This window comes from Leptonychotes weddellii, chromosome 16 (genome assembly GCF_054177405.1).
Source record: "Leptonychotes weddellii isolate Sample4059 chromosome 16, ASM5417740v2, whole genome shotgun sequence".
Lineage (NCBI taxonomy): Eukaryota > Metazoa > Chordata > Mammalia > Carnivora > Phocidae > Leptonychotes > Leptonychotes weddellii.
In genome coordinates, this window is record NC_138384.1 from 48,201,339 (window position 1) to 48,218,990 (window position 17,652).

At 42.7% G+C, this 17,652-nt stretch overlaps 1 protein-coding gene and 1 non-coding gene across 6 annotated transcripts in view; one reads left to right on the forward strand and one right to left on the reverse strand.

Annotated features, from left to right (window-relative positions):
* Positions 1–17,652, forward strand: part of LOC102736984 (uncharacterized) — a 32,213-nt gene that overhangs the window by 9,627 nt on the left and 4,934 nt on the right. For 2 of the 3 annotated variants that reach the window (XR_014141060.1, XR_014141063.1), the window contains 2 exons: positions 4,167–4,251; positions 16,114–16,277. This is a non-coding gene — a transcript (uncharacterized LOC102736984). Of the gene's footprint in view, positions 1–4,166; positions 4,252–12,608; positions 13,790–16,113; positions 16,278–17,652 lie in introns of those variants that run through there. The other variant, XR_014141061.1, reaches the window with a different exon arrangement.
* Positions 4,043–17,652, reverse strand: part of VSTM1 (V-set and transmembrane domain containing 1) — a 21,436-nt gene continuing 7,826 nt past the window's right edge. The window contains exons 2-9 of one of the 3 annotated variants that reach the window (XM_081807716.1): positions 16,589–16,624; positions 16,178–16,462; positions 12,101–12,139; positions 6,812–6,904; positions 6,549–6,576; positions 6,362–6,403; positions 6,234–6,261; positions 4,043–4,291 (exon numbers count right to left, since the gene is read on the reverse strand). In XM_081807716.1, coding sequence (XP_081663842.1) covers positions 6,572–6,576; positions 6,812–6,904; positions 12,101–12,139; positions 16,178–16,462; positions 16,589–16,624 — 458 coding nt within the window. In that variant the 3' untranslated portion in view covers positions 4,043–4,291; positions 6,234–6,261; positions 6,362–6,403; positions 6,549–6,571. Of the gene's footprint in view, positions 4,294–6,233; positions 6,262–6,361; positions 6,404–6,548; positions 6,577–6,811; positions 6,905–12,100; positions 12,140–16,177; positions 16,463–16,588; positions 16,625–17,652 lie in introns of all 3 variants that reach the window. The other 2 variants (XM_081807718.1, XM_081807717.1) reach the window with 2 other exon arrangements.

Genomic DNA, 17,652 nt, shown 5'->3' on the forward strand with positions numbered 1-17,652 from the left:
GAGACACAGCGAGAGAGGGAACATAAGCAGGGGGAGTGGGAGAGGGAGAAGCAGGCTCCACGCAGAGCAGGGAGCCCGATGTGGGACTCGATCCCAGGACCCTGGGATCATGACCTGAGCTGAAGGCAGTCGCTTAACCGACTGAGCCACCCAGGCGCCCCAGGCCCGGGTTTTCTACCTACCGTGTAGATACATGGATGAAAGATGCTAAACCATATCCTCTGTTATTATTCCTGATAAGGTGGGCATGCATTAGCCAAAGATAGTCTTGGAGGTTTTCTTCTTTATGTATTAGTTGTAGTAATGTATAAGTAGAAGCTTGGCCTCCTCAGCTCTGTGGTTGTGCTAACGTATTGGTTATAAATGAAAGGCAAGATAAATGCTTGATTTCTTTCCTCTGTGCTTAAGTCTTTTGTGAGTGGGTTTCTAGCATGTTCCAAAGGTAGCCAGTAATATCTTTTTCTAAATTGATCCAGTAAGTGAAAACCCCCCTTACCTCTTTGGCTAAAAGTCTGCAAGGCTGTGAGCCTAGAATTGTCACTGTCAGTCCCAGACTCCTCAGGACAGCTGGTCTGAATAATAATGATAACACAGAAATAGAAACAGGGATGAGAGATACAGAGAGGAAAAGTCTAAATGATATTTGAGCCTGTGGATGTAATTGTCTGAGGTATCTCTAGTTCTGTCTTTTCCTTAGTTAGTTTACATGACTCAGTTTCTTCTTTCTTTCCCTCCCTCCCTCTTTTTTTTTTTTTAATGTAATCTCTAGGGACACCTGGGTGGCTCAGTTGGTTAAGCATCTGACTCTGGGTTTCTGCTCAAGTCCTGATCTTAGGGTCTTGAGATCAAGCCCCATGTCAGGGTCCGTGCTCCTTGGGGAGCCTGCTTGAGATTCTCTCTCTCCCTCTCTCATGCATGTGGATTCTCTCTCTCTTAAATAAATAAATAAATAAATAAATAAATAAATAAATAAATCTTTAAAAAAAATGTGATCTCTACAACCAAGGTAGAGCTTGAACTCACAACCCCAGGAGTCTATCAACTGAGCCAGCCAGGTGTCCCACCTTTTTCTTTATTGTTTTCAAGTCTTTTCAAATCAAGTTTCTCCTTTCGTCATTTCCATCCAAGAGTTTGAAGTACGCTAATAATGGAAGGCAGTGCCGATGAAATAGAAGTGAGCATATTTCGTCAGGAACGGGTCTTTCAATAAAGGGTATTAGGGTAGTTGGTTATCCAAGTGGAAAAATTAGATCCCTACCTCACACCTTAGACAAAAATTAATATCAGATGCATTACATATGAAAAACAAAATTAAAACATTTTAATTTAGAAGATATAGGAGAGTGTATTCATCATGTAAAGTTAGTCAAGACAATGAGAAGTCCCTCAACATATAAATTAAAAGATGAATTACTTTGACTAGCTAACATTAAAAGATACAGAAGGAATGAAAATATGTCACAGGCTTCAAGGAGATGTTTGCAGCACACAGCTTACAAAGGAAAGGTGTGCCTGCTATATATATAAAAATCAGAAAGGAAAAGACCAACAGTTCAGCTGGAAAGTGAACAATGGGTACAAATCATCAGTTTACAGAAAAGAAACCCCAAATGGTCAATAAGCCTCACTCATAATCAGGAAAATGCAAATTAAAGCAACCATGAGATATCTTTATATAGGCAGCTTAAAGTGGGTTATGAGTTCATCTATTTTAATCAGCAAAAATTATCAAGTTTAATATATTTCTGAATTGGCAAGGACGTGGGGAACTGGGAACTTATTCATCCCTGGTGGAAGTATAAATAGGGAAAACTACCTTAGTTCTCAGTTTGGCTCTCCTAGTGGGATTAAAGATGTGGACATCACAAAATACAGGTTTTACTTCTAAATATGCCACCGAGAGATCACACTTGTGAACAGGATGTCTATTGTAGCATTTTGCTGATAACATAGCCCCAGTAAGAGCCCAAACATCTAGCCGTCGAGGAAAGAATTAAAGAGAAGCCATGGTTGGTGCATCCAACCAGTTCTTTTTACACATTTGGTTTATTGAGATATAATTCACATACCATAAAATCTTTGCTTCTAAAGCATCAAATTCAGCGTTTTTTTTAAAAAGTATATTCACAAGGATGTGCAACCATCACCGGTTTCTGATTCCACAACATTTCTGTCACCAGCAAAAAAAACAAAAAACCAAAAAAAAACACCCCCATACTCATTCTCCTTTCCCTCAGCCCCTTGGCATGCATGAATCTGCTCTCTGTGTCTGAGGGTTTGCTTATTCTGGGCATTTCAAAGAAATGGAATCCTACAGTATTTATGAGGCTTTTTGTAACTGGCTTCTTTCACTGAGCATAATGTTTTCAAGGTTCATTCATGTTGTGGCATGTCATGGTGCTTCATTCCTTTTTGGGGCTGAGCAATATTCTGTGGTATGGCTAATAGCTGAATTCTATGCCACGGGGAATGAGCTAGACCCACAAAATTCACCTGAATGATTTTCAACAGCATAATATGGGGGACAATAAAAAGTCACAGAATTATAATATACAATAGGATTCCATATATATGTTTATATGTTACTAACACATAGACTACTGCCATATATTGACTATCAATAAATGTCTGTGTAGTAAAAATACAAAAAAAATGCATAAGAATAACATATAATAACATGGATAAACTTCACCTCTGGGGAAGAGAGGAAGGACAACAGATCAGGAGTGGTAGAAGTGAAACACAGAGGGGCGCCTGAGTGGCTCGGTCGTTAAGCGTCTGCCTTTGGCTCAGGTCATGATCCGAGTTCTGGGATTGAGCCCCGCATCGGGCTCCCTGCTCAGCGGGGAGCCTGCTTCTCCCTCTCCCACTCCCCCTGCTTGTGTTCCCTCTCTCGCTGTGTCTCTCTATCAAATAAATAAATAAAATCTTAAAAAAAAAAAAAGAAGTGAAACACAGCAAAAAATGTCTAGAAAGTAAGGACAGTGTGCATATTTCTATTTATATAATTTGGTATTTTCCTTTATGGTCAAATTATTTCGTAATTAAAAACCTAAAAAGAGAAGAGTTACCCAGCATATGCTTATGAGTTAAGAATATTTATATGTGCATCCCAAATCCTTACACTTTCGTTCATTCATATATTAAAAAATGACTTTCAATCCTGATCAGGTGACATAACTTTTGAAGCAGAGCTCATTTATTTATGTTTGTATGTAACTGGCCATTCTGTGTCATTGTCACAGAAAAAAGTCCATGCTCAGGAAAATCCTTACAGTGACATAAGACATAAATTAATGAAGTTATGGGTGCCAAGTGACAAAATCCACATATATTGGTAAGTCTAGCTTCATTGCATCCTTTGATTTTCAAGAAATAAAATGAACAGAAATATGATGGCATTGAGAAAATGCTTCCATTCATGTCAGCAAGGAAACTGGTCTTGGCTTTAAGACTAGAGGGCTGCCCAGCACAGCTTGGAAGGATCATGAACCAAACACAGCTAGCTGCTTACCCTGGTGCATGCCACTCAGAGTCGCTTTTATTAGTTCACAGTCGAGGGTCCCTCTCTGTGGCTTGTATCTTGTGCTCCTTTTCTTTCTTTTTTTTTTTTTTAAGATTTAATTAATTTATTTTAGAGAGAGCGAGAGAGCATGAGCAGGGGAGGAGCAAAGGAAGAGGGAGAGAGAGAATCTCAAGCAGACTCTGCGCTGAGCGAGGAGCCAGAAGTGGGGCTAGATCCCACGACCCTGAGATCATGAGCTGAGCTAAAACCAAGAGTCAGACGCTCAACCAACTGCGTCCCCGAGGTGCCCCTCTTGTTCTCCTTTTCAAAATCCCTCTGTCTATGGGGTGCCTCATCCAACAGCAACCAATGGGCTTTTCTGGGGAAAAATCTTTCTACTTATGGGGTGCCGTCCAGAATCCCCTAAGTGCGTATTACAGTATCATCAGCCCATAGATGTAGGACATGTTTTAAGTCAATCCATACTAAAGTCACACTCCAGATTTTGGGGAAACCCAACCAGTAATTCTTGAGAGGTGTGGAAGCAAAAAGGCAGAAACTTAACTTTATTGCTATGGATTATGAGCCAAGGACGTGGAATGACCTGGTTTCCATGTGTCCAGTCATCCCACCATCTTAACCCACATTCTCCTTCCTCCAGGGCTCTGGCTGTCCTCCTTCGCCTGCCGCACTGCACATTCAAAAGATCCTGGGGGCTCCTTGGCGGGGGACAGAAGCTGCCTCAGGTGTGGATCAGCATGGCTCACTCCCTGGGGGTCTTTCAGTCTTTGGGGGAAAGAGATGGGCATTTAGAGCTTAGCTGTCCAGTATGGTACCTGCAAGCCACATATAGCTATTTACATTTAAGTGAATTAAAATTACATTTAATTTAAAACTTGGGTCCTCAGTGGCACCAGATGCATTTTGCATGTGCAAAAGCCACGTGTATCCAGGGGCTATTGTACCCGACAGCACAGCCATAGGACACGTCCGTTATTGCGGGAAGTCCTACTGGACAGCGCCATTCCAGGAATGGCTGTGTCTCGGGGAGGATGAGGGTTTTTGACTCTAGTTTTAATAATACGATACCAATAACTACGACCGGTACTAAGAACAGTCATTGCAAGCGTATGGTGTTGAAAATAAGAACTACCATCCCGTAAGAATACCTACTGGTTATGTAATATTACGCTATTTTAAAAACAACCTTATTGAGATATGATTTATACACCACGAAATTCCCCTAATATAGGTGTGCAATTTGATGACATTTAGTGCACTTGTAGAATGATGTAGCCCTCGCCACACTTAAGTTTTAGAACATTCGTCACCAAAAAAGTTCCCTTGTGCCTGGGTGCAGTTACATCGCCTCTCCCAGCTCCAGCCATAGGCGACTATTGATTTGCTTTTTCTGGAGATTTTACATAAATGGAACAATGGACAGTCCCCTGTATCTGGCTTTTTTCATAACTTAGCAAATGTTTTTGCAGTGCATCCATTTACCACATGGATCTATCACTAGTTTCTTCCTTTTTTTAAATTGCTGAATAGAATTTCATTGTATGGAGGTACCACATCATAATATTATGTTATTATAATATTATTATTATCAACAACTTGCTAATCAATGTCATTTATCCAACATTTAAAATAGACTAGATTTGTTCATTGATGGTTCATTTGTGAACCTGTGAACTGTGTTTTTCCATACCTTTAAAAAATATATGTATCTAAATGAATGCCATGTGCATAGATATTTTTTAAATACAACAGTGAACAATTTGCACCTTTTGTTAATGCCTCTTTTTACTTGCCTTGGCATAAAGAATGAACCAATAAACCTCTGTGTCCTATGGGAAAATGTATAAATATCACCTGATAATTGCTCTTAGAGGTAATGGTAATTAATGTTAAATCACAAGTAAGCAGTATTTTAAATAGAAAAAACTGATTGATGTACATTGATTAACATTTGTTAATTGATGCTTTCATGCCATCCATTTTGACATTTAAAATTTGCCAGAAATTCCAGCGAACCCTTTATGTTTAGTGCATCACTGGATTACACAGGCCTGTCATGGGGGATTTTGATCCCCAATAGATAAGGGAGGGAATGAAGGGTCCAAATCACAGGGGTTTCGTGAGTTGTCTCAGACCATACTGGCAATAAATAGTAGCCATGGGGAGTTGGAACCCAGCTACTATGGAATACGAAGCACGTGTTTCCTTGTTGAATTACTGAGATATAATTGACATATAACATTGTATGAGGTTAAGGGGTACCACGTGTTGATCTGATACATTCATATGTTGCAACATGATCACCACCGTAGGTTAGCTAATACTCCGTCCTGCCACATAATTATCATTTCTTTTTTGCAGTGAGAACAATTAAGATCTAGTCTCTTAGCAGCTCTGGGGTTTATAATACAGTGTTGTGAACTATAATCATGATGCTGTGCCTTACATCTCCACGACTGACTTATCCGCTAGTTGCAAGTCTTTACCCTTTGGCCAACATCTCCCCAGTTCTCCCACCCCTGGTAACCACCATTCTACTCTCTGTTTTTTTTTTAGTTTGGTCAAAGCACATGTTTTTAAACACAGTGTTAATTGGCCTCTTGTCAATCGTGTGAGCTGGGGCATCCAAGTAACTAGAGTATGGGCTAAGCCAAGAGGCAGACAGGGTCAGCCTATGGTGGTAAGTGACCTCGTGGGGAGAACTCACTGAGATAGATATCCTTTCCAGGTTGGATCTGTATGTGAGTGAAAGGGAAAAAAATCAGCTCCCAGATTGCAGGAGTGAGACTTATTCTTTCCATCCCACGATTCTCTTATGGTTTTTTCCCTTACCACTCACCTGTAGCCTCCTGCTTGGGAAATTCGGAACGGCTGGTTCTGAGAGACAAAAACACATTAAAGTATGGGATCTGAAGACTGAGGGAGAAGATGGGGCGTTAGAGAGAAGAGGCATGGGAATCACAGACATACAAACAGGGTATCTGAAGAAGAGAGGGGCAGGCGATATGTGAAGTATATCTACCTCTTGGTGGATTCTTCCTGTGACTAACCTACAAAACAAAAAAAATACAAGGAGGAATTTACATAGTGTATAAAACTGGTGCTTCCCTGGGGTGCCTGAGTGGCTCAGTCGCTTAAACGTCCAACTCTTGATCTCAACCCAGGTCTTTGATCTCAGGGTCGTGAGTTCAAGCCCTGAACTGGGCTCCATGCTGGGCTTGGAGCCTACTTATTAAACAAGCAAGCAAGCAAACAAACAAACAAACCAGTGCTTCCTGAACTCACCATGCTGGGTACATCTGTTGATGAAGAAGACAGAGAGGAAGAGGATCAAAATGGAAAGGCAGCTGAAGGTGGCAGCAAAGATTAATCCATTGGCTGGTGGGAGAGGAGCAGGTCGGAGAATCAGTTTGGCTCCTGAGACACCCTGATCAAGTTTAGCCCAACAGGTGTGAGGAGCCAGACAATCTGGCTTCCAAAACTTGCAGCTACCACTTCTGAGCTGGAACTTCCGATTACTATGGGAATTTCCTTAATCTCCCTGACTTTCTATTTTCCCATTCAAAGTGAGGATAAGAACAGTAGCTGCTGGACTGGATGGCAGGGGGTTAACTGGGTGGACACTCACAGAGAGGGCCTCGTACAAGGGAAATCTCCAATAAATGTTTCAGCCATATCAATAATTCTGATTATTTGTTGTGAGCCTCTCTCTGCTAGGCGCTTCACACGTGTTCTTCTCACCTTGACAAGAAGCACATGAGATGGTGGGAATGCAAGCTGGTGCAGCCACTCTGGAAAACAGTATGGAGGTTCCTCAAGATGTTAAAAATAGAGCTACCTCATGACCCAGCAATTGCACTCCTGGGTATTTACCCCAAAGACACAGATGTAGTGAAAAGAAGGGCCACTTACACCCCAATGTTCATAGCAGCAATGTCCACAATAGCCAAACTGTGGAAAGAGCCCAGATGCCCTTCAACAGATGAATGGATAAAGAAGATGTGGTCCATATACACAATGGAATATTACTCACCCATCAAAAAATGAAATCTTGCCATTTGAAAAGACGTGGATGGAACTAGAGGGTATCATGCTAAGCAAAATAAGTCAGAGAAAGACAATTATCATAAGATTTCACTCATATGTGGAACTTAAGAAACCAAACGGAGGATCATAGGGGAAGGGAAGGAAAAATAAAACAAGATGAAGTCAGAGAGGGAGACAAACCATAAGAGACTCTTAATCATAGGAAACGAACTGACGGTTGCTGGAGGGGAGGAGGGGGAGGGATGGGGTAACTGGGTGATCGACATTTAGGAGGGCATGTGATGGGATGAACACTGGGTGTTATATAAGACTGATGAATCACACTGACCTCTACCTCTGAAACCAATAATACATTGAATGTTAATTAATTGGATTTAAATAAAATAACATTTTTTTTAAAGATTTTATTTATTTATTCATGAGAGACAGAGAGAGAGACAGAGGCAGAGGGAGAAGCAGGCTCCCCGCGGAGCAGGGAGCCCGATGTGGGACTCGATCCCAGGACCCTGGGATCATGACCTGAGCCGAAGGCAGACGCTTAACCGACTGAGCCACCCAGGCGTCCCAATAAAATAACATTAAATTTAAAAAAAAAAGCATACAAGATAGCTTTACTGTTCCCATTTCATCCCAACGGGAACAAAGTATCCAGACGTTAAGGGAATTGCTCAAAGTCACACGGTCGGGATGGGCTTCGCATCCTGGTATGTGTAACCTTTTAGGCCAGTCGGCCACAGGTCGGGGCCACTCCGTGCTGGCCTCTGGGTGTGGAAACACCAGAGAAGTGACCTCGCGGCCTGGGGAGATGCACGTTTACCCAAATAGCTGTGATGCTGCAGAGGGAACAATAAGTCCCATCTCAGATGAACGAAAATCCAAACTCTCTCCCAGTCCAAGAGTTGTTTAAATGGTATATATACTGGGATATTATTCAGTCATAAAAAGGTAGAAAATCCTGCCATCTGGGACATGCAGATGGACCTGGAGGGCATTATGCTAAATGAGATGAGCCAGACAAAGACAAATACTACATGATTAGATTCCACTGATGCATGGAATCTAAAACAAAACAAAAAAAATTATTTTTAACTGAACTCATACAAGCAGAGAGTAGAGTGGTGGCTGCCAGGGGTTGAGGGCTGGGGAGGTGGGGAGAGGCTGGCAGAATGCTACCAGCTTCCAGTGAACGGATGAATAAGTTCTGGAGATCCAACGTAGAGCATGGTGACATGGCTGACAAGTGTATAACTGAAATTTGCTAAGAGTAGATCTTAAGCATTCTCACACAAAAACCAAAGGTAAATATGTGAGAGGAGGATGCGTTCACTAACTCGACCCTTCCACAAGTGGACACATGTATCAAACCATCACGTTGTACACTTCTGTCAGTTATACCTCAAGAAGGTGGGGTAAGGAGGAGAGGGCGGGATGAGAACACCGAACTTGAAGAGCTTGGGTAATGATGGAAAGCGCTGGCTTCAAAGTGCTTCAAAGTCTAGAATTTGACTCATTGTGTAGGATAATGAGATTGCAGCGATAATGATTATTTTCTCCCTCGATATCCCACCCACACCTGTCTCCCTCTGTAACAGATGATGCCAGGTCTCCTCCACCCCTGCTCCCCCAGATCCCTTTGCCATTTTTATGCACCCTGGATCATGGTTTCTTTCACTTTCCGATGCGAACATTTGCATCTCTTTGTCGGGGGACTGCCAGAAAGGACCCCAAATGCCTCGGGATCTATGTATCCCAGGGATACCTCTTTACTGTGACTGCCATTTGCGGGAGCATGAGTGCCCTGGCCCAGCACTGAGCAAAAGACACCACGGAAGGGGGTGCCTGGGTGGCTCAGTTGGTTAAGCGACTGCCTTCGGCTCAGGTCATGATCCTGGAGTCCCTGGATCGAGTCCCGCATCGGGCTCCCTGCTCAGCAGGGAGTCTGCTTCTCCCTCTGGCCCTTCCCCCTCTCATGCTCTCTCTATCTCATTCTCTCTCTCAAATAAATAATAATAAAAAAAATCTTTAAAAAAAAAAAAAAGACACCACGGAGGGACGTGAATATCCTACTCTTGCTCAGTCCTTTTCTTCTCAGCCCTCCTCCCCCTGCACCTCCTACAATGTCACTTTGACATTAATACTTATTTGAGTCTGTTGGTGGCACTGAATCCAAGAGACCCTCAAAAGCAGCAAACTATCAGTGCATCTCCAAGGACATAAGAAAACAGGGTGGGAACAGGTGTTCCCGGACTAGTGGGTCCCGAATGGAAGAAGAGGAACATCAGCCCTGCCTTACACTTCATCTAGCCTACGGCTTCTCTCACACAACAACTCACTAGAAATGAGAAGTAAACGGTCATAAGACTTTCCCCTTCCTATGGTGCCACAACCCACTGATCTGAGTTCACCCTGAGATGTCCACATTTCCTGGCCAAATTTCACATCACTCTTTACAAACTGCCAGAATAAATTACGAGGAGTCTCTGCTGTCAGTGTGAAGGAATCACACTGAGCAGTGGGATACAGCTTGCCACGGGGTGTAAAAGAGGTCACAGGCAGCAGAGAGGAAGCCTGGCCTCGTGTGCACATGTGCATCCATATAGACAGGCTGGGGGCACCATATCTGCGCTTAGAGACTTTATTCCATTTAGAATTGCTGCGGTATAAATTTGAACTCAGAAAGTACCTCTCAAGAAATGATCCACACACCCACTAGGATGTCTATAATAAAATAAAAGGAAAATAAGTGTTGGCAAGGACGTGGAGATATTGGAACCCACATGTATTACTGGTGGGAATGTAAATTGGTGCGGCCACATTGGAAAACAATTTGGCAGTTTCTCAAAAAGTTAAACATAGAGTTACCATATGTCCCAGCAATTCTACTCCTAGGTGGATATCCAAGAACATTGGAAGCAGGGACTCAAACAGGTACTTGCCCACCAATGCTCAGGACAGCATTAATTGCGATACCCAAAAGGTATGAAAAACCCAATGTCCATCATGGGGATTGGAATGGGGAGAGACGGCTTACAGGGTAGGACATTTCATTTGGGGTCTGAGAATGTTCTGGAATTATAGAGTGGTGATGGTTGCACAATCTTTTTTTTTTTTAAAGATTTATTTATTTATTTGAGAGAGCGAGAATGAGAGAGAGTACATGAGAGGGGGGAGGGTCAGAGGGAGAAGCAGGCTCCTCGCTGAGCAGGGAGCCCCGTGCGGTACTCGATCCCGGGACTCCAGGATCATGACCTGAGCCGAAGGCAGTTGCTTAACCAACTGAGCCACCCAGGCGCCCGATGGTTGCACAATCTTGTGAATATACCAAATGCCACTGAATTGTGTACTTTAAAAGGGTGGATTTATGGAATGTGAATTATGGATCAATAAAAAAGAAAGAAAATAAGTAATGCGAGAGCTAAAAACATGAACACTTCTCTTTCTCTTTCCCCTCTTGCCCATCACTAGGCTTCCCGCCTTATTTCTGCTATGTCCATGATCCTTGACCCTATCAGATTTCAGATCTCTCCCAGAAAACATTCCTGTTATGAATTATGTTCATAAAGCTGGAGTAGAAATCATTTCCCAAGTTGGCTAATACTGAATAAAAACATTTTCAAAGGCTATTACTTATTTTGCGAGGACATTTTGGGAGATACTTTTTTAAAAAAAAAACCTGGTTATTCCAGCATAGACTCTAATGACAGCCTTGAACAATTTTGGCTCTTTGGAGTAGATTACAGGGAGGTTATGAGTTGCAGAAATTAAGGATGAGTAAGCAACTAGATGCCAACTTACATTATATATTTGGCCATTAAAATCTGGATGAGCTGCTATTTTCATCCAAAGATGCCAAAAGCTCTATCTTACAGGCATCTCCAAGGATAGACTCTTAGTCAATTCCTCATGGAAAAACAACATCATGGAAAAATAACTTAAGGGCGCCTGGGTGGCTCAGTTGGTTAAGCGACTGCCTTCGGCTCAGGTCATGATCCTGGAGTCCCGGGATCGAGTCCCGCATCGGGCTCCCTGCTCGGCAGGGAGCCTGCTTCTCCCTCTGACCCTCCCCCCTCTCATATGCTCTCTGTCTCTCTCATTCTCTCTGTCTCAAATAAATAAATAAAATCTTAAAAAAAAAAAAGAAAAATAACTTAATATTCACCTGTTTTTGAGAACTTTAAAGTTTTAGCAAATCCTTGATCACACACATTCCCAAAGCACCTGGGCTCTATGGGTCCCCATCCTGTTGCCTAAACCAAACACACAAGCTCATCCCCATTCTTCACAAAACTCCGCCATGGTTTTTCATTATGTAAAATGACAAGCGACCCACCTCTAGCTGTTTTACTCATCAGCTTTTCCTTAACCAATGAGGAGCTTGGGGGTCATCTTCCCAGAAAGGCAGGCATTCTCCCAATCACAGTGAGAAAGCAGGCATCACGATTCTTCTTCTGTGCCTTTTATTCAAAGGGGAACACCTGCCTCATGAGGTGGATATAATTTTGAAAAACATCTCTCAAATTATCTTACCATTTTTTACTCCAGTAGCTCCACGTCCATTGTGGTCATCTAGAAAACAGGATGCAGGAGGAAAAAAGTCACAATGACTGAGTGGAAACCTTGGGGACCTAGGTCCTCATATTCTGCTTATGGACTCTAAGCCCTCTTTGGGAAGCAGACAATGTCTTTTCCACTCTTGGGATGCTCACTGGGTCCCCAAACCAGGGCCAGAACATTAGATGGCTCTTTTTTTTTTTTTTAAGATTTTATTTATTTATTTATTTGAGGGGTGGGGAGAGGCAGAGGGAATCTCAAGCAGACTCCATGCTGAGCACAGAGCCTGACACGGAGCTCGATCTCACGACCCTGAGATCATGACCTGAGCCCAAATCAAAAGTCAGATGCTCAATGACTGACCACCTAGGCACCCCCTGGTGGCTCTTTTTAATACTCCTGGAGTTTGATATTATTTTTAATAACAAAAACATTTATAAATTATCCCACTGATTTCTCCCCTTCCAATCCTATTCCTTGCCAGTCTTCCCTATCCCAGGAAAGAGCACTACCATTTTGCAAATATTTTCTCCCTTTGGTAAGTTGTCTTCTCATCTTGCTATTTCTTTTGCTGTGCAGAAAAGCTTTTTGCTTGATGCAAACCCACTTATTTATTTTTGCATTTGTTTCTTGTGCTTTATGTGTCATATCAAAAAAAAAATCATTGCGAAGATCGTGCAAAGGAGCTTTTCCCGTTTTCTTCTTGGGGTCTTATGCCTTGGGGTCCTACGTTTAAGTCTTTAATACATTTTGAGTTAATTTGTGTGAGTGGTGTAAGATGAAGGTCCAATTTCATTCTTCTGCATGTGTTTATCCAGTTTTCCAACATCATTTAGTGAAGAGACTGTCCTCTCCCCGTTGAGTATTTTTGGCTCTCCTGCCAAATGTTAGTTGATTGTATATGTGAGGGTTTAATTCTGGGCTCTTGATTCTGTTCCATTGGTCTATTTTCATGCCAGTGCCACACCATTTGGATTACTATAGCTTTGTAGTATAGTTTGAAAAAAGGGTGTATGATATCCCCAGCTGTATTCTTCTTTCTCAGTATTGCTTTGGCTGTTCAGGATCTAGCAGGTTTTTGGCTGAGTCTTGAGGATTTTCCATATATAAGATTATATCATCTGCAAATAAAGACAGTTTTACTTCTTCCTTTCCAGTTCAGATGCCTTCTATTTCCTTGTCTTGCTTGATTGCTCTGGCTAGGACCTCCAGTACTATGTTGAATAGGAGTGGTAAGAGTGGACATCCTTGTCTTGTTTCTGATCTCAGAGGAAAGATTTTGACCTTTCGCCTTTGAGTACAATGCTAGCTGTGGACTTGTTGTGTATGTACTGTTATGTTGAGATGCATTCCTTCTATACCTGATTTGTGGAGGGTTTTTGATCTTGAAAGGACGTTGTATTTTATCAAGTGCTTTTTCTGCATCTATTGAGATGATCATATGATTTTTGTCCTTTATTCATTAATGTGGTTTATGACATTGATTGTATATGTTGAACCATCCTTGTACCCCAAGGATAAATCCCACTTAACCATAGCATATGATCTTCGTAATGGGCTGTTGAATTTGGTTGCTAACGTTTTGTTGAGAATTTTTGCATCTGTGTTCATCAGGGATATTGATCTGTAGGTTTCTTCTAGTGTCACTATCTGGCTTTGGTATCAGGATAATGCTGGCCTCATGAAATGAGTGTAGGAATGTTCCCTCTTCTTCAGTTTTTTTTTTTTTAAGTAGGCTCCACACCCAACATGGGGCTTGAACTCATCACCCTGAGATCAAGAGTCACATGATCTACTGACTGAGCCAGCCAGGCACTCCCACGTCTTCCATTTTTGGTAAGAGTTTGAGAAGGATTGGCATAATTTCTTCTTTAAATGCATGGTAGAAATCACCAGTGAAGCCATCTGTTCATGGGCTTTTCTTCATTGGGAGGTTTTTGATTATTGAGGCAATCTCCTTATCTGTTATGGATCTGTTCAGATTTTCTATTTCTTCATGATTCAGTCTTGGTTTATATACTTCTACAAAGATTCTCTTATCCATGGGTGATTGCCCAAGTCTCCAGGTGCTTCTAGGCCATGGCCAACAGGGCCTGGAACTAATTTACAGTCTCCTGCAGGTTCCACAGCTGGCACTGAGGTCTGTCTGCCTATTACTCAGGTGGGTGAGACTCCTCTTGGGTCCCTTGCTGTATGGTGCCAGATCCCACAACTCCCACAAACACACTTTTGTTTGTGGACGGATGCCAAACTTCTTCTTCTTCTTTTTTTTAAAGATTTTATTTATTTATTTGACAGAGAGAGACACAGCGAGAGAGGGAACACAAGCAGGGGGAGTGGGAGAGGGAGAAGCAGGCTTCCTGCTGGGCAGGGAGCCAGATGTGGGGCTCGATCCCAGGACCCTGAGATCATGACTTGAGCCGAAGGCAGACACTTAACGACTGAGCCACCCAGGTGCCCTGGATGCCAAACTTCTGTTGTTGAAGTGGGGGGTCAAAAATGAGGGATGAGGGGTGGGTGGATGGGTTAGCCTGGTGATGGGTATTAAAGAGGGCACATACTGAATGGAGCACTGGGTGTTATATGCAAATAATGAATCATGGAACACTACACCAAAAACTAATGATGTATGGTGATTAACATAACATAATAAAAAATATTAAATGCTATTAACTAAAAAAAAATGACGGATGTCTTATGCTGTCCTGATAGTTTGGATTTTTCTTATTTTCTCGACTTGTAGTGGCTCTGGCATTCCTGTTTTCAGCAGAACAATAACAATACAATTGGGTCTGTTGTATGCAATCAGACATCAGAGTCTCATACTGTGACCTGGAGTCATCTCGGGGTCTATGTTGAGTAAGAGGGAAGGTTTTAGGACTGATCCTGAAGAGGACAGAGCAATAGGGGTGAAGGAAAGGACCAGGGATTCCCCTTTTCCAATGCACCTGGGGACATTCTTACACATCTGTCTATTAACCACATATTTTATTTTCTGAATTTGACCCTTTGATATCTTGGGACCTTGCTGACCCTGGAGAGATTCCCCCCCAAGGGTATCCACTTCCCCAAGTGCGCCTCTCAAGTGCAAACCAACCAATCCAGAGTTCACACTCCCAACCACCTCTTCTATGGCTCTCAGACTCTGAGTCACTATTCCCCTGCCCTAATCATTCCAGGGCCAGATACCAGACAATCAAGGACAGCCTCTATACCCCAGAGCCAATCCTTAAGCCTGTTCCTTCCCACAGAAACCATGGTAAAGGCTCTTGCCCAGTCTTATTCCTCCCTCTGTTTCCTGACTGACCCTGGTGCTTCTCTATGTGATCCTGCATGGCATGGCATACCCCTCTTCTTGGGAACTCTAACAAACTATCTTTCTCTCTTTTAAAATATTTTATTTATTTATTTGAGAGAGAGAGACAGAGACAGAGAGAGCTTGAGAGAGAGCATCAGCAGGGGGCAGGGTGGGGCAGAGGGAGAGGGAGAAGCAGGCTCCCTGGGATCATGAGCTGAGCCAAAGGCAGACACTTATCCAACTGAGGGACCCAGGTGCCCCCAAAATATCTTTTTCTCAATGACAATCATCTCTTCATCTTTGGCCATACTCTACTTCAAATTTTCTATTAATACCTATATATATATTTTTTAATTTTTGTTTATCTATTTGACACACACACAGAGAGTACAAGCAGGGGGAGAAGCAGAAGAAGAGGGAGAAGCAGGCTCCCCACTGAGCAGGTAGCCCAATGCGGGGCTTGATGCCAGGACCCCGGGACCACAACCTGAGCTGAAGGCAGACGCTTAACCAACTGAGCCACCCAGGAGCCCCTGATACCTATATTCGAAAACACTCTCCCACATCCACCTCATTGATACACACTCAGAATCTCTGATGAGAGCCTGTCCCCACACTCACTTCCCATTTCCCCCATACTTTACACTCAAGTGGTCACATCTGTCTGTTTCCTGGACTTTTCCTTCCCCAGCCAGGTTCCATCACAGGAAAAGGAATACGTGCCTCAAGAGCAAACCCGAAGCTGCCTTTCTCACCTTTGACCTTCAGCTGCAGGTATTCACTCTCCCCTGACCACTCCTGGGAGACCATTGTCTTGTAGGCACAAAAGTACATCCCAGCATCCTTCGGTTCCAGGTGAGTGAGGGGGAATTCAGCCTTGTGTCCTGTGGATCTCTGCTCCTGCCTGTACCCAGAGTCCTCCAGCTTCCCCAGCATGAATGTCACATTCTGGAAGTGAGACTGGCACCTCAGAGTCACGTTATCTCTGTGTCCAACCACTAAACTGGACAAGGCACCGAGGGAGGGTTTGGGAAGCATCTCTGGAAAGAATTCAGAGTTAGTCTGACTCTTCATCATGATGACCACCAGTGCCCTCCCAGAATTCAGAGGATTAAAGAGAAAATTTGGGTTGCAGGAACAGATAGAGTTTATGCAAGAAAACTCACCATTCTTTTTCTCGTCTTCAAAGCCCAGGCCAAGCCCTGGAAGAGAAACCCTCATGAGACATGGATTATATACTCATCTTTGACTACATATCAGGCAGAGAATGCATGATTAATTTGTTAAAGATCCATTCGATTTATTTTTTTTTATTAACATATAATGTATTATTTGTTTCAGGGGTACAGGTCTGTGATTCATCAGTCTTACACAATTCACAGCGCTCACCATAGTATATACCCTCCCCAATGTCCATCACCCAACCACCCCATCCCTCCCACCCCCCTCCACTCCAGCAACTCTCAGTTTGTTTCCTGAGTTTAAGAGTCTCTTATTGTTTGTCACTCTCTCTGGTTTTGTCTTGTTTCATTTTTCCCTCCCTTCCCCTATGATCCTCTGTCTTGTTTCTCAAATTCCTCATATCAGTGAGGTCATATGATAATTGTCTTTCTCTGATTGACTTATTTCGCTTAGCATAATACCCTCTAGTTCCATCCACGTCATTGCAAATGGCAAGATTTCATTTTTTGATGGCTGCATAATATTCCATTGTATATATGTACCACATCTTCTTTATCCATTCATCTGTTGATGGACATCTAGGCTCTTTCCATAGTTTGGCTGTTGTAGACACTGCTGCTATAAACATTGGGGTGCAGGTGCCCCTTTGGATCACTACATTTGTATCTTTGGGGTAAATACCCAGTAGTGCAATTGCTGGGTCATAGGGAAGCTCTATGTTCAACTTTTTGAGGAACCTCTATACTGTTTTCCAGAGTGGCTGCACCAGTTTGCATTGCCACCAACAGTGTAGGAGGGTTTCCCTTTCTCCGAATCCTCGCCAACATCTGTCATTTCCTGACTTGTTAATTTTAGCCGTTCTGACTGGTGTGAGGTGGTATCTCATTGTGGTTTTGATTTGTATTTCCCTGATGCTGAGTGATGTTGAGCACTTTTTATGTGTCTTTTGGTCATTTGGATGTCTTCTTTTTTTTTTTTTTAAAGATTTTATTTATTTATTTGAGAGAGAGAGAATGAGAGACAGAGAGCATGAGAGGGAGGAGGGTCA